We start from the raw sequence: 20838 nt of genomic DNA, 5'->3' as shown, positions 1-20838 counted from the left end.
CCTCACAGCCTAGTTGTCTGTTCTGGCCTGGGGGGGCAGGGGGCAGCTCATTAGGCCCAGGGCCTGGTCCTCCTCAGCAGCAAAGCTCAACCTGTTAACCATACTGGCCTGACAGCAAGATGCGCCCCCAAGTGCATAGTGGGGAATCCAGGAACTTGGCTCCTGTGCTCAAGGCACCTCTCCACTCCTTGATGGACAAGTTCAAGGAGCAGTGGTTCTCAGCCTTGGCTGCTTATCACAATCACAAGGGAAGGTTTTAAAAGTCCTGATGTGCAAGCTAATTAAATCAGTGTCTCTGGAGGTGGGACTCAGGTATCCCCATTATCATGCAGACGACATACCTGTCTATGTAGGAAATCCTTAGGAATCCAAAAAACACCTAGAATAAGGGAGTTCAAGATCTCAGGATATAAGATAAACCTACAAACGCGTATTTCTACATATTAGCAATGACTACATGCACACAAAAATCAAAAGCACAGTACTGCTTAAAGTTGCCTTCAAAAACAAAATACTCAGATGTAAATCTAACACTTAAGAACTTGTATGTTGAAAACTACAACACACTGATGAATAAAATCAAAGGCGGCTTAAATGGGAGACATACCTTGTTCATGGATTGGAAGATGAGATCTAGTAAAGATGTCAATTCTCCCCAAATTGATACACAGGTTTAATGAAGCTCCTACCAAATATCCCAGCAAGATTTTTTTGTAGATACAGTTAATTAGATGATATAAAAACTCATAGCTAAGGGGCACCTGGGTGGCTCAGTTGGTTAAGCAACCAACTCTTGACTTCGGCTCAGGTCATGATCTCAGGGTCCTGGGATCCAGGTCTGTGCTCAGCAGGGAGTCTGCCTTCAGGCCTCTCTACCTCCCTCCACTCCTCCCCCCTGCTGTCTTTCTAAAACAAATCTTTAAAAAAATAAAAGCTCACGGGGTGCCTGGGTGGCTCAGCTGGTTAAGCATCTGCCTTCGGCTCAGGTCATTATCTCAGGGTCCTGGGATCAAGCCCCATAACAGGCTCCCTGCTCAGTGGGGAGTCTGCTTCTCCACCTCCCCCCCCCACTCGATCTCAAATAAAATTTTAAAAACTCATAGCTAAAACAATTTTGAAAAATAAAGTGGGAGGAGCCAGTCTACCCAATTTCAAGACTTACTATAAAGCTACAGTAATCAGGGGGCCTGGGCAGCTCAGTCGGTTAAGTGTCTGCCTTTGGCTCAGGTCATGATCCCGGAGTCTGGGGATCGAGCCTCACATCCATCAGGCGCCCTGCTCATGGGGGAGTCTGCTTCTCCTCCCTCTGCTCCCCCCCACCCTCACTCAGTCTCTCAAAATCTGAAAAAAAATAAATAAAGCTATAGTAATCAAGACAATGTGGTATTGATGGAGGGGCAGATACAGATCAATGGAACAGACAACCCAGAAATAGACACAAATATGCCCAGCTGATTTTTGACAAAGGTGTAAAAAATTCAATAGAAAGCCTTTTCAACAAATGGTACTGGAGCAACTGGACATCTATAGGCAAAAAAACCCCAACCACCCCAAAACCAAAACCAAAGACCTAAATCTTATACAAAAACTCAAAATGGATCACACAGGTAAAGCATAAAACTATAAAAATTTTAGGAAAAACACCTAGGAGATAATCTTTGGGATCTAGGACAAGGTAAAGAATTCTTAGACATGATACCAAAAGCACAATCCATAAAAGAAAACTGGTAAACTGGACTTCATTAAAATTAACAACTTTGCTCTATAAAGGATCCTTTATTAAGAGAATGAAAAAATAAGCTAGAGACTGGGAGAAAATGTTTGCAAACCAAAAACCCAACGAAGGACTAGTATTCAGAATATAGAAAGAACTCTCAAAACAAAAGGAAAGACCAAACAATCCAACTAGAAATGGGCAGAAAACCACAGATCTCCCACAAAAGCAGCACATGAAAAGATACACACTAGCCATTGTGCTAATACAACGGGAAACCACAAGATCTCTCTACACACCTTCCAGAATGGCTAAAAATAAAAAATGGTGACACCACCAAATGCTGGTGAGGATTTAGAGAAACTGGATCACTCACACGTCGCTGGGGGGGGGGCGCGTAAAACCGTACAGCTACTCCACAGGCACGTGGCAGTTTCTTTCAAAAACAAACTACACAGCGGCCACACAACTTAGCAATTGTATTACTGGACCTTTACCTCAGAAAACCCACGTTAACACAAAAACCTGTAAGGAATGTTCATAGCAGCTTTATTGGAACAGCCAAAAACCGGAAACCACCCAGATGTCCTTCAACGGGACAGTGAGTCTATCGAGGAATACTACGCAGCAATCAAAAGGAATGAACTATTGACACACGCAACAACCTGGACGCATCTCTGGAATATTCTGCTGAGCGAAAAAAGCCAGTCCCAAATGGTCACATATTGTATGACCCCACTTACAGAACATTCTTGAAATGACAAATTAGTGGTTGCCAGGGACTAGGGATGGAAGCCCGGGGGAGGGGGGGGTGTCTGTGGCTCTAATGCGGCGCTCCGAGGGAGGTCCTTGTGGTGGCGGCACAGCTCTTCGTCAAGAGGGCCGTGGCAGCTACACAAATCTACCTAGGAGGACAGAACTACCACCCGCATGGTGCCAGTGTCAGCTTTGCGGTTCTGATACTGTGTTCTGTGTGAGAGCAACCGCTGAGGAAAACTGGGTGAAGGGTCCCTCTAGCCTGCAACTTCCTACGATTCTGAGATTGTTTCAAAATAAAAAGTTAGAAAAAAGCAAGCAATAACTCTAAATGAAACTTGGTATCCTGGATCGGATCCTGCAACAGAAAAAGGACATTACTGGAAAAACTGGTGAGATCCAAATAAAGTCTGTAATTTAGTTAACAGGTTTGTGCCAATGTTAATTTTTTTAGTTCTGATAGATGTACCAGGTTATGTAACATGTTTAACATTAGGGGATGCTGGGTGAAGGGTATATGGAATCCTTCTGTGACTCTAAAATTGTTTCAGAGGCTCCTGGCTGGCTCAGTAGAGCACACGACTCTTGACCTCAGGGTTGGGAGGTCAAGCCCCATGTTGGGTGTGGACCTGGGGGGGGGGGGGAATATATATTTTTTTTAATTAAAACTGTTTCAAAAAATAAAATCCTGATGCCCAGATCAATTAAATCAGTCTCCCTGGAAGACAGGGCCCCAGGTATCAGTATTTTTCAATTTGCCAGGGATTCTAACATGCAGCCAAGGTTAAGAACCACTGTTCTGGAGAGAGATGATTGTAAAGTATGTTTCCCACCTGGGTTTGCTCTTAGAGTTCCTTGGGAAGTTTCTAAGTGAGCATGCCATTGTTCTTTGGCCTTCATTCCCACCGGTCCCAGATAAGGGACCCAAATTCCTTTGAAAAAGGTTCCAGAAATCCTCCTCCCTCCCTATCCAATCTGCAATCCTGCATCTCTGTGACGCCCCAGTTTCTACACAGTTGAAGAACTGTAGAAGGTCAATATGGGCAAACCAGAAGAAAAACATAAATGCCTTCTTGTTCCCCATTCTCTAAAACCCCATAGCTGAGAAGAGCAAAAAAGCAAAGAGGTGAAATGTTTCAGAGATACAAGAAAAACTGGTGTTTTTGTTTTTTTGTGTGTTTTGGTTTTTTTTAAAGAAAGGGGATGAGGGCCTACCTGCTCCATTACCAACCCTTCCCTCCCTTGGTGCTCTCCGTGCAAATGCCAGCCATCCAGCTCTCCACGGAGGCCTAGAAGAAGGTCTAATGGCTGGTTCCTCTCCCTGGGATCCAGCAACCAAGAAGGGATTAGGGGCAGCACACCCCTTCCTCCCATGTATGACCTCTGTTCTTCAAACACAGAAGTGACAATACTGTTAGTGGCAACTAAGCAAGACAGGGAGGCAGGAGGAGGCCTCCGCAGTGCCACCGGGGGCCAGCTTGCTCGCTCAGGGCTCTGAGCGCAGGGCTCAGAGAAGCAACCTCCACAGGAGGGAGCAGGACAGTGGGACATACTGGGGCGGGGGTCATCGAGCTTCAAGGTTCAGCACATGGGACAGGCTGGGACGTGTGCTCTGAAACATGGCATTGTAAGGGAAGCCAAATAGTTCACTGTGGCCAAGGATGTGAACCCCCAGCCAAAACCAGTGCTCCTGGTTTGCTCAGAAAGTGCTGCCGGCAGCAGAAGGTTGCAAATTGAAAGCGAAGCGAGTACAGGTCACAGCCCCGTAAAGGCAGTAATCGTGCACTCACATCATGGCTTGGCCCAAAGAGGTATAAATACACTGCACTGTCGTCACAGGGAGAAGGCTGGGTCCTGGGGACCGGAGATGACAGTGTCCTTTTCATTCCCTTCAGAAGCAGGCCTGGAGGGCTGTGCCCCAACTGACCCCCATTTCCGAAAGGAGGGTACGGCCTGCTGAAGGCTCCTGGCACTGAGGTCTGGTTCTGAGGACAGCCCAGGACCCACATCTATAAGGGCCATCTAAAACGTGGCCTGGAGGGGATGGGGACAGGCTGACAGGACGCTACTCCTCGGCTCTCCAGTTCCCCACGTGCTTGTCCATTCCCCAGACCTGGGGCTGCCTGGCAAGCAGTTAAACGCCTGGGTTCCGCCCAGGGCTCTCCTCCGCTGGGAGGCCAGGTCTGCTGTGGTTGGGCCCTAGAGGAGAGAGGGAAAGGAGAATTACTATCAAAGCAAGGGAAGGAAGCAGGTCCCATCAAAACCAAGTATCATAATTCTCTTAGGACAGGAAGGGGCTGGCAAAGCAGAGAAGCCCCAAGACACCTCAGTGTCAAGGCAGAGCCGGCAGTGAGCAGTCAGGACAATGGTCAGGCTAAACTCCACCTCCCAAGAGAAAACCACTGGGAGGAGGGCTGCATCACTGAGAGACAGGAAAGCAGGGCCGGTGGTTTCTGCTCACAGGAGGCCAAGGCCATAAAACTGGGCAAGAGGAGCCTGCCCTGGACACGAAAGCCCCCGCGCTGGAAGCAAGGTTTAGTTTCCACCATAAGCAGGTTATTTTATGAGCCCGCCCGTCTTCCAGAAACATGAAATGGAAAGGAGCAATGAAGGACAGGAAGGGCCCCCTCACCACCCACCCCCGGAGAAACACCTCTCTGTCTGGGGGCAGCAGTGTCCAGGGCTCCTCCTGGCAGCTAGAGGGCTGGGGAAGGGAAGCAAAGAGAAAGTGAAAGGGAAGATATTTACCTTGGGTGTTTTCTGAAAACAAAAAATGCTCACTAGTCCACAGTCAATTATCAACTGCAGTTTCCAAATGTGCCAAAGAGGGAAAGGTCTACGGGGAAGGCTAGAGAGAGCAGAGGGGAGAGAGACAAGAGGAGACCAGCTGTGCAGCTGCGCCGGCAGGGCCGCTCGGCTTGGGCAACCCCACGGGCAGGCTGGGGGATGGGCGGGGGTGGGGGGGCCGGGGGGGGAGTGTGCCCCCCCGAGGCCCGCGGCTCAGAACCAGAGGGAGCAGGAAGTGCGGTGTCTGGAGCGGACTCTCCCCTGGAAATCAGCTCTGGGAATGGCCACTGTGCGGGAGTTTACCCCGAGTCTGACATGACAGGCCAGGGGTCAGGAAACTTTCTGTAAAGGGCCAATATTTTTAGGTTTGCAGGTCACAGTCCCCGTGGCAACGACTCAGCTCCCCTGTCGCAGCCGAAGGCAGCCACATACGATCCACAAACAAACGGGCAGGGTCCGACAGGGCTTTACCGGCCCCAGCAGCTGGCCAGTCTGCCGATCCCTGCTGCAGGCAGTTAGAAATCTTCCAAGCACCTCAATCAAGGCGCTTCTCTGCCATCGAATCTAGTGCCAGAGTCAATCGGGGGATGGTTCTGGTCTGCACTATTTAAGCAAGGTCCCTGGTGACATCTCCACGTGTGCAGCGACACTCAGCTCTCTTGGGGGGCAGTGAAGGGCCACCCAACAGAGATGAGCCACAGCAAGACCTCGGGGCTGAGGCAGGGAGCAGGAAGACAGCAGGCGCGCCTCACTGGGAACAGACGTCCGGCCACATCTGGGGGAAAACCAACATCATGGCAACAGACCGGGGATGGTAACACGCTACGGTCAGCGTGATTGCGCCTCGGACAAACCTCACTGGCTACGACGCTGCCCCTGTGCAGAGCGGGTCAGCCATCCCAGAAGGAAAAGGACACGCAGAGCCACTGCAGCTCACGGTTTCCCCGCTTTCCCAAAGTAGAGCGTTCCCATGAAATCTTCTGTAAGCCAGCATGGCAGAATGCGAAGAAACAATTACTGTTTCGTGAGCAAATCTCCTCTCTGGAGTTCTTTCAGTTAGTGAAAACGGGCACGAACATAAATCTTTGGTAAAAGCAACATGGCGCGAAGCGAACTTTCAGGGGATAACTGTGTCCTCAGAGGGCTGCCCAATAAAGCCAAAAAAGGGCTTTAAAAACCCTGCATGTATAGTAACAGATGAAATGAAGAAAAAAACATCGTTCTTAGATTTAAGTCTATACCCTGACTAGAACACAAGCATCTGAGTAAGCAGATGACGCCAGAGAAGGTTCACATTGAAAAACCGAAAATCAAATGCACCCATTTTGAAAAAACATAAACATACGGGCTTTTGAAGCTCAAGTCTAACGTGCTGGCGTGAATGAGTAGCATCTCACGAAAGAACAGAATGTGACAGCAGGTAAACACAGAACGGTGACCAGCCCTGAAAGGTAGGACACCACCTTCTCAGTACACATTCCCGAGAAAGGCGCGAAAAGGCCCGGATCCCGGGTTGCAGCAGCACGCCTCGAGCTGGGGCCCTTCTACCAACGCACAGAGATGGAGCGCTCGGGCACGGGGCGAGGCTTCCTGTCCCCCGCACCTGCCCGTCACCTCTCAGGAAGCATCCATCATGAAACCGCGCTCATGTTCTCAAGTGTAGGTCTAAGTAACCAGAGCTGTTCCCTGTGAGACACCAAAGCCCAGGGCCCAGGGGCACGCACAGGCTGTAAGCCAGAGCGCCTAGTCTCTCACTGCTTTGGGTTCTTCATCTGTAAAACGGGCCTAACAACCACCACCCCTGAAAATGGAGACGTTTCCTTAGGTGAGTGAGGATGAGCAAAGCTCCTAGCACACAGCCAGGGAGCCAGTGTTCCAGAGAGCTCGGGGTCCCCACTTCAGAGTGCCCAGGGCAGCCGACAGCCTGCAGTTCCTTCCACAGGCCTCTCTGGAAGCCAGGCCCACTCCCCCAAGACCACCCAGCCCTCGAGTGTATCTCTGACCCCAATTTAGGAGCTCAATCGGAATAAAAGTACCTTCCTGAGTAATAAGGACAAGAAAGTTCTCTAACTTTTTAGCACTCCTACCCAAAGCCCACTCTCCACAGGCTCCTTTTTCTTTTCCCTCCTTACACTTTGCAACGCAGGGTTTGCTAGCCCACACCCCATCCCACATCGCAAAGTCCATGTCTTCCAACGTGATCTTCTGGCTCACAGTGGAACCCTAGATGTGAAGGGCATGCCTTAAATATTAGCTTGACTTGACCAAACATCTCAACAGGTGCCCTTCTCAGCTTCTGGGATGGCGTCCACCAGCCGACCACCCTCTGAGCCGGGCCCACTGGTAACCTCACCCTAATCCTAACTGACCAAGAGTGTCTGAACTGGATCTTACTCCCATTTAGCAACTACTCTCTAATTAAGTCAACCCATCCTCGCAGGTTCTCCAGAGAAAATGCTGACTGAACGTACTTTCAGTGTCAGCTGGTCTGTAGCGCGGTGCCATCGGAGCTATTTAGAACGGTGAAAAGAGAAAAAGGAAAGGATGGGCAGAAGAGGGGACAAGGGAAGAGGAACGCAAGGCGGAGTGAGGGCACAGAGAGTGTGTGTGGGAGCAGCAAGGACCAGCACAGGACACGCGCGCCCTCTGGGCCGCCACACCGGGGGATGCGGCCCTGCCGGGCTCACCTGCTGCCGTGGCTGTCTTGTCACCGAGGAGCCTGGTCTGGCTGCCTGGGATGACCTGGAGGTCTGCGTTCTCCGGGGACTGTGGCAGGTTCTGGGCTCGAGTAGCCAGGAGTGCGTTGAGGTACTGCAGCCGCGTGACCTGCAGGACAGAAAGCATTCCCAGGCACAGGCAACTGTGAAGCTGGACGGAGAAAGTGAGGTCCAAGCAGCTCACACGTCTCCCTTCTGCCCACAAGCACCAGAACCAGGTGACAGCGTCATGCTCAGCAGGACCAAGAAAAATGAAGACTTTAAGCCAGCTAAGAGCAGAAAAGAACGATCAAGCAGTGTCTTTAAGATCTCAAAAGGAAAGTGGGTGCACAGCCCCAACGACAGGACTAGACTGCCAGCAGTCAGAGGGGCCTCCAGGAGCCAAGGCTGTCTGTCCTTCAGAGCAAGTAACGCGTCTTGCTCCGGGAAGTCTGAGAGAGACTCAAGCAGAACTTACTCTTAACCCATACAAACTTGAGGCTGGCTGGTTTAGCCCCTTGGGAACACAAAGCTGGCTAACAGCACCAATAAGCAGCCCCGACAGTCACCTTAATGAGCTGCAGGTCAGAGAGGGCCCTCACGGTGTAGTCAGGACAGTACGCAGACCAGCGGGCGCCATCGGCTGGCTCGGGCTGCAGGTCGTGGCGGATGGACTGGAGCGAAGACACCGGGGACTGGTGACCTATCAGAAGGAACAGTCAGTGGTGTCTCTGGTGGGGAGAACTGCACCGCCCCGGAGATCCACCCCACAGATCACTCTGGAGAGGGAACACGGCTACAAACAGAGAAGGACCAAAAGCACACTTCCTCCTGGGAGAGGCTTGGCCGGGGTAGGAGCGAGCAACAGGGATGAGGCCCAAAGAAACGCTGCCCCTTCCTTCGACAGCCCAGAGAGGACAAAAGCCAGCCCAGAACCCTGGGCCCCGGGGAGCCCCAGCCCGGCAGCCAAGCCCAGCCCTGCCCTCCAGGAGGGGCTGCAGCTCACCCGAGGACGGTGCTGTCAGGGCAGACACGCCGTAGTAGGTGAAGGCCCCGTTCTCGAACTTCAGGCCCTCTTTCCCGATCTCCACCTCAACCCTGCCCTGGGAGGTGTAGGGAGAGGGAGGAAGGAGGGGCAGGGAGAGAAACAGATGTGGACAGATTACCTTTCCTGCCAGGAGAGAGCACAAGGAGAAAGCACCAACCCCCACTGTTCAGGGGCTGTGGGCGTGGATGATGCGCCCTCTCTGACCCTTCCCTACTTTCTGAGCAAGTGGGAGGCTCCAGGCTGGGCTCCCAGTTACCTGCAGGATGAGAACGAAATAGTCCACCGGCTGGCTGCGCTGGTACAGGTAATGGTGTGCAGCCAGGCGGTCGCTCTCGTCAAACCTCACTTCCTGGTTGACGCTGGGATGCTTCAGCAGGTGCAGCAGGACCTTCTCGGAGATGCGCAGGGGGCTGAACACATCCACCTCTGCCCCGTGGTGGGAAAAAGGGACAGTGTCCACCGGGCCCAGAGCGGCCTGCACAACCACACCCGACTCCTGCTGCCCCCCGAGCCAGGGCACCTCCCCAACACGAGAGAACCGGCAGGCCACACACCCGCCTGCCGTGGCTCGCCGGAGGTGGTGCCAGCCCGGCTTCAGCGCTCGGCCACCTGGCAGGGAGGAGCCGCCCCTCAGGTGCCCCGAGATGCTGCCGGGGCTGGAGAGAAGCAGAGAAGTCCTCCGGATACTCTCCCCCTCACTGGGAATGAGGGCACTCAGTGTCCGCCCTGGCGTCCTCCTGCTCACTGCACGGTGAGCAAGAGAGCAAAGAAAAGGCCCACCTCTCCCCTCACCTCGGGACAGGAAGCGCTGGGTGGCCAAGAGCAGCTGAGGTGAGATTTTCACTTTATATTCATCGTCAGACACCTTGAACAGGGAGAATTCCTCTTTCCGCCGGAGAGGGGCACTCAGAGGAGCAGGCTTCTTCCTCGCCGTGGCATCCCCTAGGATGGGGAGAAGGCCCACTGAGACAACAGCAGCCCTCCCATCAGTACGACCAAACCAAGGCACGTTGGCAAGGCCTGGGGGTTCGGGGGGGGAGCAACAGAGCCCCTGAGATACGCCCTTGGCACTGCTGCCTTGCTGGGGCCGGGCGGCCACTCCAGCACGGAGTAAACCTGCTACTCAGGACAGAGGGGACAGGCGCGCATTCCAGCTCTGCCCTGAGGCAGCATGGAAAGGGACTGCTCCTCTCCTCGGAGTGGGGAAGGTGGAATACTGACAGGACAGCAAGAGGCGTCATCGGTCATTAAGAGACCCCTCATCAGAAAGCACGTCTCTGCAGATGACAGGTGCCACAGAGCCGCAGCTAACCTGACGTCCCCAGGCCTACGGCAGTCTGAGAAACCGAGCTAAAAAGGCTGCATTTTGGGGACAGACGTGTGGGCAAAGCAATTCACTTGATAGCAAACAGAGGTGGGGGGCTCAGTGTCCCAGGTGTGCATGTGAGGCCCCAGCCCTCAAGTACGGGCTGTGCCTGCCCTGCAGACCTCGGCCATCCTAAGAGGCCGACACCTCTAAGACATCGTCACAGGCCCCAGGATCTTCTGTTTTGGAAAGAGCCTATCAGCAGTAAAGAATGGGATTGAGGAGAGGCTTCTGGAATGTAGAAAAGAACATGAGAAAGCCAAAGGGCCAAGGAAGACGGGGAGCCTGGGAAAGGCCCGTAAAGGGCAGAGCCCCCATCTGTGCCGGGGAGACCAGAGGCAGCCAGAGCCCCAGGCAGGTACGGTGGCTGCAAAGGCCCCGCAGGGCCGCAGCGGCTCCACTTCCAGGCACAGGTGTGGCCCCCTCACAGGCCCGGCTAGGTAACAGCTCTGACTGGAGATGCAGCCTTGTTTCAGCAACGCAGAGACCCGCTGTCCTCCGAGGCACGCCACGAATCTCAGCAGGCTTGAAGGACCAGCTGAGATGGAACGCTGCCAGGAGTCAAGACTCACGGTAGTCCTCAGACTCGTCCAGGATCTCAGACTTGATGATCTCCTCAATGACGTCCTCCAGCGTGACCAGGCCCAGCACCTCGTAGAAGGGGTCACCTTCACCCTCGTTGTTCACCTTCTGCACGATGGCCAGGTGCGACTTCCCTGGGGGAGGGGACACTCAGATTACAGCTGGCCGGGGCCTCCCATTTTGCCTAGTCCTGCCTGGTTCAAGCTCACCAGAGTGACAGGAGCTGACATCTCTGTTCCCACAAGGTACCGGGCCCCAGTGAGACCCTTCCCAAGTTCTTACCTAAGACTCTCAACACGCTCGTGAGGAGGAGCCTCCCTTTATACACGAGGACCCTAAATCTCAGGCACACGGCCACCCAGGCAGGGGCAGAGCGGAGTCAGCCTCGGGGCTACAGGAACATGGTTTAGACCAGAACAGACGCAGCACGGCTGCACGCACAAGGGCCCCGACCCGAAGCATGGGCTCCCCGGGGATAGTCTAAATGGGGGACACAGAGGGGCCACCCAGGGACTCTCTTGGGCAAGTTTCCCCATTTCTGAAAGCTGTCCTTTATTTCCAGAAGTCAAGGTCTATGCAAGTCATCCAGGGGGAAGATGATAAATGGTGAGTGGCCAATCAGAGCCCAGACTGTGCGGGAGGAAGGGCAGCAGCCTGGAACCGTTCACCTTCCCCTCCTTCAGGTGGGCTTCCTATCTGTCTGATAAAGAAACGGAAGGCTGAACAAAGCCCAAGGCTCAGAGTGCTGGGGAATGTTGAGAAAACTTCAAGAATTGACTCCGCTTTTCATCTATGAAACTTTACACCTGTCCTAAAGAAACAGAATGCAAACTATATATGTAATTTTACATTTCTGAGTAGCCACGTTAAAAAAAAAAAAAAGACACAAGTGAAATTAATTGGTAACATATTGTAATGAACCCACTATAGCCCTCAGTATTACTTTAACCTGCAATCAATATAAAAATATTAAAACAGGGGCACCTGGGTGGCTCAGTCGGTTAAGCGTCCAATTCTTGATTTCAACTCAGTTCATGATCTTAGGGTCACAAGATCAAGCCCCACATCAGGCTCCGCACTCAGGGTGGAGTCTGCTTGAGATTCTCTCTCCCTCTCCTCTACCCACCCCCAGCACACTCTCTCTCTCAAATAGAATCCAAAAAAATTAAAAATATTAATAAAACAGGGGCACCTGGCTGGCTCAGTTGGTAGAGCATGTGACTCTTGATCTTGGGGCTGTAAGTTCGAGCCCCATGTTGGATGTAAGAGATTAAAAACCGTAAAAAAATTAATTTAAAATTTTTACAAATTAAAACCCATTTTCCTTTTTTGTACTGTCTTTGAAGTCTGGTGTGTGTTAGGCACTTCCAGCACATCTCAGTTCAGCCCAGCTGCCTTTCAACCACATGTGGGCATGGCCGGGGTTGCGCAGGTCTAGGATATGAACTCGGAGAAACTCATCTCAGCCATGCCCTTCATTACTAGTGAAAAAAGTTTTGGGTAAAAGCAAGCCTGGATCCAGAGTATTTGCTTCAAGAATCTTCTGGTAAAGCGGAAAGCCAACATCACTTCTTTGGGTCAATCATACCTTGGGTTTACACACCTTGGGTTTAGTTACAGTGTAGTGACTGGAGTTCAAAAGCACATTCTCTCCAAGTCTGTCTGGCACGCTCTGCCTCATTCTTTCAGCATCCACGCCCCACCCCCCAGCATCAGGTGCAGGAAGACCTCTGCTCCAAATTTAGATAAAGTGAAAAGGTCCAGTCAACCAAAAGCTATTATTATTAATGGACCACTGGCCAAATGATCAAGAAAGGAATGAGGCAGGGGCGCCTGGCTGGCTCAGTCGGTGGAGCGTGCAACTCTTGATCTCAGGGTCATGAGTTCGGGCCCCACGCTGGGTGTGAGGATGACTTAAAAATAAAATTAAAAAAAAAAAAAAAAAGAGGGAATGAGGCTATAGAAAAGAAAAAGAACACATTTACTGTATTTCATCAAATCGAAGATGCCATCAACTGTGAGACACATCCTGATCGCGGACATGCTGACATACAGAAAACAATGCCCCTGTGACTGAAGAAATGCGGCATGTGGTGCTGAGTGCTGGCCACTAAGTGCTCCATTCATTTCCTAAGTTACTGGGAACAGAGTATTATTTCCATTTACAGTCTGCAGAGAAAACTGAGGCTAAGAGAGCTTCAGTGACTCACCCAAGAGCAAAACTGACACTTGAACCCAGGCAGCTGGCTCCTGAAACTGGTTTTTTGTTTTTGTTTTTGTTTTTTAAGATTTTATTTATTTATTTGACAGAGAGGGAGAGACCATGAGCAGGGGGGAGCAAGGCGAGAGGGAGAAGCAGACTCCCCGCTGAGCAGGGAGCCCAATGCAGGACTCAATCCCAGGACCCTGGGATCATGACCTGAGCCGAAGGTAGATGCTTAACTGACTAAGCCACCCAGGTGCCCCTGAATCCATTCTCTTAACCATCATATTCAACTCACTTTCACTGGAGAGGAATAGACCAAATCTTAGGAGACCCTCCCCTCCGGGTGAGTTACACTGGGCAAGGCACTGTCTAGCACAGGGGCCCTTCTAAAGAAAAGTATTGTTCTCCAGGATGCTCCAACATCCTTAATCCCAACATCTTTAAATTTTGTCTAAAATTAAAGGCAGAAATGACGACACTGTCTTCCCCCTTTCCAGGAGAAAAAGGCCAGGGGTCCCCGAGAACTACCTGCTCATTCCTGCTGAGACAGAAGTACTGAATGAGGAACAGCACCATTTCCAGAAGCTTCCCACCTCTGGGTATCTGTGCTGGGAATGGCTCCCACCAGCAGACAGGAATCATTTCTATGAGATCCAAGTCGGCCCCCTCACGTGATACTAATCTGTTAGACCAGATGAGGAAGTCGACACTGGACACACAATTTTGGTCAGATTCTGGGAACCAAAGCCCAGGTTCTAGATGGCCATCTAAGAGCAGAGAGAACCCATTTCGGCTCCATTGTTCCAGAATGCCAGCCCCCTTGGTAGGTTACGCCTAGAATAGGCTAACTTCTCCCTTACTTTCCAACTCCTGGGAAACAAGTTTCTCAGTGACCTGCCACATAGGATGACTGCACGACAAACAGACGAAAGCAGAGCCCCTGGAAGGTCCCCCGACACAGTGGCCACGTGATTTCATCTCAAGACAGAATGTCTGAGGGGTTCAGACGGCAACTAAGAAAAAGCAACAGGGGTACACAGAGAACGGGCAGCTGGAGGGATTAAAGTTAACTGATCTGATAGGATAAAATGCTCTGAAAATGCACAGGCCCCTGGCTGGCTGAGTGGAAACACTAACGGGCCCCAGGACAGGTGCCTCCAGGCTCTCCCTGAGCTCAGAGCCTCAGGGAAGGGGCAGATGGCGCATCTTACCAGCATCGACCAGAAAGGCCTGAAAAGGCTCTACGGAGTTTTAGTTAGCAGGCTCGAATGCACTCATAAATTATACAGATGCTAGAGAACTCTTCCATATGCCTAATTTCTAGGATATTTGTAAAAATGCAGATGGAGTTTAAATTCCTCTGCCTTCCTTTTATTTTTTTTTAGAGTTATTTATTTATGTGAGAGAGCACGTGCGCACAAGCAGGGGGAGGGGCAGAGAGACAGGAAAAGCAGAGTCCCCGCTGAGCAAGGAGCCTGATGCAAGGCTCCATCCCAGGACCCCAAGATCATGACCTGATCCAAAGGAGATGCTTCACCGACTGAGCCCCCCAGGCGCCAACCCCCCTTTATTTTGTAAAGCAACTGTCAGAATATGTCCTAGGAGAAAAGTGCTAGGCTAACATTCCCCACAGCAGGTCTGACTCTTTTCAGAATCGTGGGGAATCCTTCGTCTTCTGACAATGAACCAGAACTCGGTTGGTTTAAAGCAGAGATTCTGAAAAGCTCATGCATCCTAATTCCTCCTTTGGTTGAATGTCCTTGAATATTCTCATTGGGGGGGTTGACAAAGATGTCGGGATTAAAAGCTTTAAAGAAAATACACATTATTTATTACAGCTCCAGAACACACTCTCTTCCTGGTAATGTTTGCCCAAAATATTCGGGATCATCTCAAGTCTGCACACTAACTAAGGAGCACCTCACCAGAGAAGGTGCCTCTCCCAGACTATAAAGTTCCAAAACAGACAGTGCTTTGAAGAGATGAAAGGAACGGGGCCTAGCATGGCAGCTGCCAAGATGCCAAGGACTCAGCTTCAGGAAATTCAGAGGGCACCACCACCTCACACACTTGGCAGAGACACGGGAAGGGAATTGATTTCTAAAACCTCAGGTGCCATAAAGGCTGCAATATGCCCTTTGTTTATAAGCAGAATGAAGAAAGGGGTTAAGCTAAAAAGGATTTTAATGAGGAAAAACATATACCTGCCAAAGGAGTGCACTGCAAAGATTAGCAGAGAAAGGCTCCAGGATGTCAGAGGAAAGACGAAGCCAATTTGCCCCTGAGAATGGCCCTCACTTGTCAGGGGTGGAGGGAGGTGAGGATGACTGAGGAGCTCCCCATCCAACCTCCGGGTTCCCCAGAGCTGCTCCAAGGCCACCCACCCTCCCAGAACAGGAGCAGCCTAGACCATGGGCCTTCTCTCCCGACCGGCTCCGGCAACATTTAAACCCAAAGCCACTCAACTTACCATCTTAAACCGAAGAGCATAAGGCCCCCTCCCCTGCCAGTCCTCTCCCAGCCACTGCTCTCTGGCTTCCGCTCTGCAGCCATACCTCATGGGAGGCCCATCTACTTCGGCTGTCACGTCTCATTCACTCCCCCATCACCCCACGCTGGGGGAGCACCAAATCTGCTCTTGCAAAGATCAAGGGTATCCTGGCTGTTGAATCCAAATGACATGATGCTGGCCTCTCCTGATCATTCGCCTTCCCTTGGTAAGTGGTCTCTTCTAGGGCATTCTGAACTTCTGGGTCTCCTCCTAGCAGCTCTCCTCTGCTACCCTCCACCCCTTACACGCTTGTGCCCTCAGGTGTTTCAGCTTTCTGCGCCACACCTGTGGCTTGAGGGGCCACTTCTTTACCAAGAACCAGATCTTTACTTCCTGCTTGGGTCTTAAACTCGTATTTCTCATCAACTGGTAGAGTCCGCCTCTGGGGCCCAGAACAAACTCACCTGTGTCACCCCCGCCACCAGGATGACCTCCCTTCTCTGTAGGTGCTCCGCCTCAAGGAAGGGCAACACCACCCCCAAGCCAGAAACCCAGGCTTCACCCTTGGCTCCTCTCTCTCGCCCCACAAAGCCTCCTCAGCTAACCACAAAGCCCTCTCAATTCCACCTCCCAAAACCCTCCTGGATCTCCTCTCCAGGTCCGCCGCTGAACACCTGTGTACAGCTACCACCATTTCTTTGCTGGACCTGCTACCCACTGGTCTCCGTACCCGTCAGTGCTCAAAGTCAGCGCCCCGGAGAGCAAGTCCAGCCTTCCCAGGGTCTCAAGCAGGGAGGTGGCAGGGGCAGGACGGAACCCTCCTCGGGCACTCCAGGGCCGGGGGTGGTGGCCACCGCGCCACAAGAACCTCACACTGCCTGTAAAGCTACAGGGGCCCAGATGGAGTACTCACCAGCAGAGGTCTGGCCCCCACCCCAGGCTCCCCTTCCCAGAGAGGGGCTGCACAGTCACCTTCTGGGGGAAACAGCTAAGAGCTAACACTCTAGCAGAGCAGTCAGAGCCACACAGCAAAGCCTCTCACCCAATCCTCAGGTGCAGTAAGGCCAGTAACTGCCTAACTTTTCAACACCCAAACCATGACTGATTACTCAACACCCCTGCGGCCTGGGGCCAGGAGCCTTCACAGCTGCCAGGAAGATCAGGGGCTCCGCTCTCTTCCAGCCTCACGTTATGCTGCCTTTTGGGTCAAGCCCAGCCAGAGTCCCGGGGTGTCCCCTATGCTCATCCTGCAGGAGTTCAGGGGTGAGAAGCCGGGCTGGCAGATAAGGGGCAGCCAAGCTCTGGGGAGCATACCCAAGCCTGACAATGAAAAGGACTGCAGAGGAACCCACACCTTCACACTTGGAGGCTGGGTCTCCATTTTTAGAGTTGCTCAGATAACCAAGGTGAAAGGAGAGGCTGAACTGTGGAGTTAAGGGACACCCTGCCACACCTTAGTCAGTGTTAGAAAAGAGGAAGTTAAAAGAAAAAAAAAAAAAGAAAGAAAGAAAGGGGAGACTAACTCAGCATCCATAAAGTTGCAGCTGATGAAATCAAAGTGGAAATGTCTTCCACACCTGCAGAAAATCAGGTATCATTCCTTCTTCTGTTATCAGCAAGGCAGCAGCCCATGAAAGACCTTAATAATCCCTTGAAACGTCACAGGCCCAGCTAACCTGATGTTATGTGTGCAGGTGAAAACCTCCAGGTGTCTGGAGACTATCCTCTTTTCTATGTTCTTTTAGTTTCTATTTAAGAATTTAGACCTGTTACAAAGCCAAAGCCCATAAAAATTACCTTAAAAGAAAAAGCTGGTGGGTTAGAGTCAATCGGGCCTACCAGGAAAAGGGGGATTTTGCTTTCTACAGCGCTCTGAAAGACACAGCCTTTAAATATTTCAAAAGGTCACAGAACTGTGAGGCCATCGTCTAAAAGGGCATTCGGAGGGACCTCCGTAAGGATAGGGCCCTTTCCTCGAGGCTTCCATAAATCCCCACCTTTTTTCCAGCGGAGAGCGCTGGCGTTCGTGTCCCCTCCCCGATGTCCCGACGTTACCTCGTTTGAACTCCTCCAGGACAGCGTCCAGCTTGGTGTCGTTGAAGACGAAGTGGAGCGGATGGTTGTAGAAGCGGGTGATGGTGCTGAGCGGCGTGCAGTCTTCCGGATCCACGAAGGCCAAGTCCTTGAGGTAGAGCATGTCCACGATGTTGGACCGCTCCTCCTCGTACACTGGGATGCGCGTGTGGCCGCTCTGCATGATGCTGGCCAGGACGCCGAAGTCCAGCACGGCGCTGGCGTCCAGCATGAAGCAGTCCTCGAGTGGCGTGAGTACGTCCTCCACCGTCCGGCAGCGCAGCACGCCCTTGCTGAGATCGCTGTAGGGGTCGCCGCCGCCGCGGGCCAGCTCCAGCACGCGCTCGCGGAGCCTTCCAGGCCGCGCCGCCAGCTCCAGCAACTGGCCCACGGGCAGCGCCACCGGCAGGGTCAGCAGCACAGCCAGGCGGCTGAGGAGCAGCGCGCGCGGCGCCAGCGCCAACGCCCAGCGCCCGCTCACGGCGGCCGGCACCACTTCGCCCACCAGGAACACGAGCCCGGCGCTGCCCAGCACGGCGGGCACGGCGCGCTGTCCGGCTGCACGGTACAGCAGCACCGCCAGCGCCGCCTGCGCCAGGCTGGCCAGTAGCAACAGCGCGCCCAGGGCGCAGCCCGCCCAGCGCCGCGCGGGCTCTAGGCGCCGCGCCGCCGCACGCTCGGCCTCCGAGCCGCTCTCGCGCAGCACCTGCACCTCGGCGGGCGCCAGCGCCAGCGCGCTCAGCTGCAGGCCCCGCGCCAGCGCCGCCAGCGCCAGCAGCCCCGCCGCCCCCAGGCCCAGCGCCCAGGGCGGCGCCGCCTCCTCCGCTGCCGCGCCGCCTGGCTCCACGCGCACCGCCAACAGCGCCGAATGCGGGCGCACGGCCTCCGCGCGCAGGCGCAACAACGCGCTCCACTCGCCCGCGGGGGCCGCAGCCTCCTGGGCCGCCGAGCCGCCGGGATCCCCGCGCACCGCCAGCAGCGCCGAGTGCTGGCGCGCGGCCTCGGCGCGCAGGCGCAGCAGTGCGCGCCATTCGCCCGTGGGGGCCGCCGCCTCCTCGGGCGCCGCGGCCGGCCCGCCCTCGGGGCAGCCCGCCCCCTCGGGGGCCACCCAGGACCAAGAGCTGTTGGCTAAGCCGGAGCCGAAGAGGCGCAGACGGAAGGTAGCCTCCGGTGCCGCCCGCACCTCTCCTCCGCGCTCCCACCCCGCGTCCGCAGCTCCGTCCTCCTCCAGACAGACGCCCAACACTCGCGGGCCCGACGCCGCCTCTGCGGCGGCGTTGCCCAGGCACAGCGCGGCGAGCAACCAGCCTAGACGACCCGCCGCCGCCGCCGCCGCCATCGCCTGCTGCCCCCTCTCGGCCTCCCGCGCAGCCTACCCCTCCGCCTCCCCCGGACCAATCGTCGCTAGCCTTGGCGCCTCCTCCGCCAATAGGCGGCGGACGAGGGCGGGCCCCAGGGTCGGACTAGGCTGCGCCGGGGAGTAAACAAGCGGCGGCGCGATCCCGGGGCGGGCCGGGGGCGTGGGGCTCTCGGCTCCGCGGGGCTCGGCCGTGACTCCCAGGGCGAGAAGTGGCCAGCGCCTGGACGCGCGGAGCGGCGAGCCGGGCGTCCAGTTCCCACAGGCCGTGCCGGCGCACCCGGAGGCCGCACTTGTGCTCCGGAAAGTCCCTGACTCAGGGCGCGGAGCGGTGCGGCTTGCAGGCAGAGATTTCAAGTGTGTGGCAGACGTACCGTTTCTTAGGGAAGGGCCCCGTGAACCACTGGCCTAGGGACAAGGAGAGCCAAAAGAACGGTGACCGAACGTTGGGAAGCTCAAGTTTCTTGAAGATTGCGCCTGACCGTGCTATAGGTCTGGGGACGTCAGACACAGCCCTTAGCCTTCAAGGAATATGCATTCCTGCCAGGGAGAACGATGGTAATTATGTAAACACACGAAATCACCACCTCATTGGACCCTCATAGCTGCTTTCACAGGAGAAAAAGTGAAGGATGACTTCGCATGGATGGATTTCAACACGACCTGCCTAATACCCTGGTCACCATCCCAGCCACGTTAGCAGAGGGCAGCTCTGTCAGAAATTACCGTGACCTGGTCACTCCACTTCTAGCAGATAATCCTTGGGAAACCATTTCCTCGGGAACGACAAGAACTACTCAAGAGGATCCTTACTAGAGAGTTATTTTAGAAGACAATATGGTTCCTTGACAGGATGGAATGTTTTTCACCCATTGTGTACGATCTCTATATGATTGGAAGGAAATAGACAAACTGAACAAGGCTTTTCTACAGGGATCCAGATTGTTTTTGTATTTTCTTTACATTTTTATGTATTTTCAAATTACCTAACAAAAGTAGATTTTTGATAAGGGTGCTCGTATACATGTCTTTTAAAATCTTCATAAGGCATCTATGGAAATACATTTGCTAGGTCATGAAAGTAATAAAAAGTATAGGCACTGTGGCCACAATTAAGTAAAATGTGTGGAAGGCAATGTGCAAAAATGAGCAAATCCATGGCAAATGACCAAAAGAAAAAATACTTTGTGGAAAAACTCTTCAAAGGATGCTAAGAATGTCTCTTCAACATTGTAAATTCAGCCCTGTGAGTAGGCCAACCAAATCTCCATGTTTTCAGTTTTTATCTAGAGGGTGCTATATGCCTTACTGCAGATTACAGAATAAGCCACCAGCAGAAGCAATAATGACACTTCTGAGCCTTTCCACTGATCAGCATGCCTCCTTTGAAGAAAAAAAAACTATGGATTCAGCCCCTTTAGTTCACACTTCCGTCTCCAAGTCCAGGTAAAATGCTGACATTGAAATAGAATGGACGACATACTTGAAAGTTATGTGCCTGAAAAATTATTAATTAGCAAAGAACAGTTCCAGAGCAAAAACAGGAAAAACTCCTTATGGATCTGGTCTTAGGTGCCCTTGGAAAACAACTGATAATTCATTTTTTGGAGAAAATCTTTGGGTAGGACAATTGGATTGCACTTGGAAACACAAATGGTCATTTAAACTGTGGATACCCAGGGGCGCCTGGGTGGTACAGCGGTTAAGCGTCTGCCTTCGGCTCAGGGCGTGATCCCGGCATTGTGGGATCGAGCCCCACATC

At 53.1% G+C, this 20838-nt stretch overlaps 1 protein-coding gene across 1 annotated transcript; it reads right to left on the bottom strand.

The window, feature by feature from the left end:
* Positions 1 to 2246: 2246 nt before the first annotated feature.
* On the bottom strand, positions 2247 to 20838 carry CNNM3 (cyclin and CBS domain divalent metal cation transport mediator 3). The gene is made up of 9 exons (XM_040623545.1): positions 18739 to 20838; positions 17702 to 18627; positions 10940 to 11083; positions 9794 to 9943; positions 9258 to 9427; positions 8960 to 9056; positions 8523 to 8656; positions 7945 to 8083; positions 2247 to 4669 (listed from the first exon to the last, which is right to left on the bottom strand). Exons 1-9 carry the CDS (start codon positions 19056 to 19058, stop codon positions 4605 to 4607), a joined length of 2145 nt encoding a protein of 714 aa, XP_040479479.1. The 5' UTR covers positions 19059 to 20838; the 3' UTR covers positions 2247 to 4604.

Source organism: Ursus maritimus, unplaced genomic scaffold (assembly GCF_017311325.1).
Source record: "Ursus maritimus isolate PB19 unplaced genomic scaffold, ASM1731132v1 scaffold_6, whole genome shotgun sequence".
NCBI lineage: Eukaryota > Metazoa > Chordata > Mammalia > Carnivora > Ursidae > Ursus > Ursus maritimus.
The sequence above is the reverse complement of the archived record's forward strand: the minus strand, read 5'-3'. Positions and strand labels throughout refer to the sequence as shown.

Excerpts from the sequence above, each read along its gene's own strand:
- CNNM3 (XM_040623545.1), bottom strand. The coding sequence starts at position 19,058 with ATGGCGGCGGCGGCGGCGGCGGGTCGTCTAGGCTGGTTGCTCGCCGCG. Across the intron at positions 9,944-10,939 it reads GGACGAGTCTGAGGACTACC|GGGATGCCACGGCGAGGAAG; the intron begins GTGAGTCTTGAC and ends TCCCCATCCTAG. Across the intron at positions 8,084-8,522 it reads CTGACCTGCAGCTCATTAAG|GTCACGCGGCTGCAGTACCT; the intron begins GTGACTGTCGGG and ends TCTGTCCTGCAG.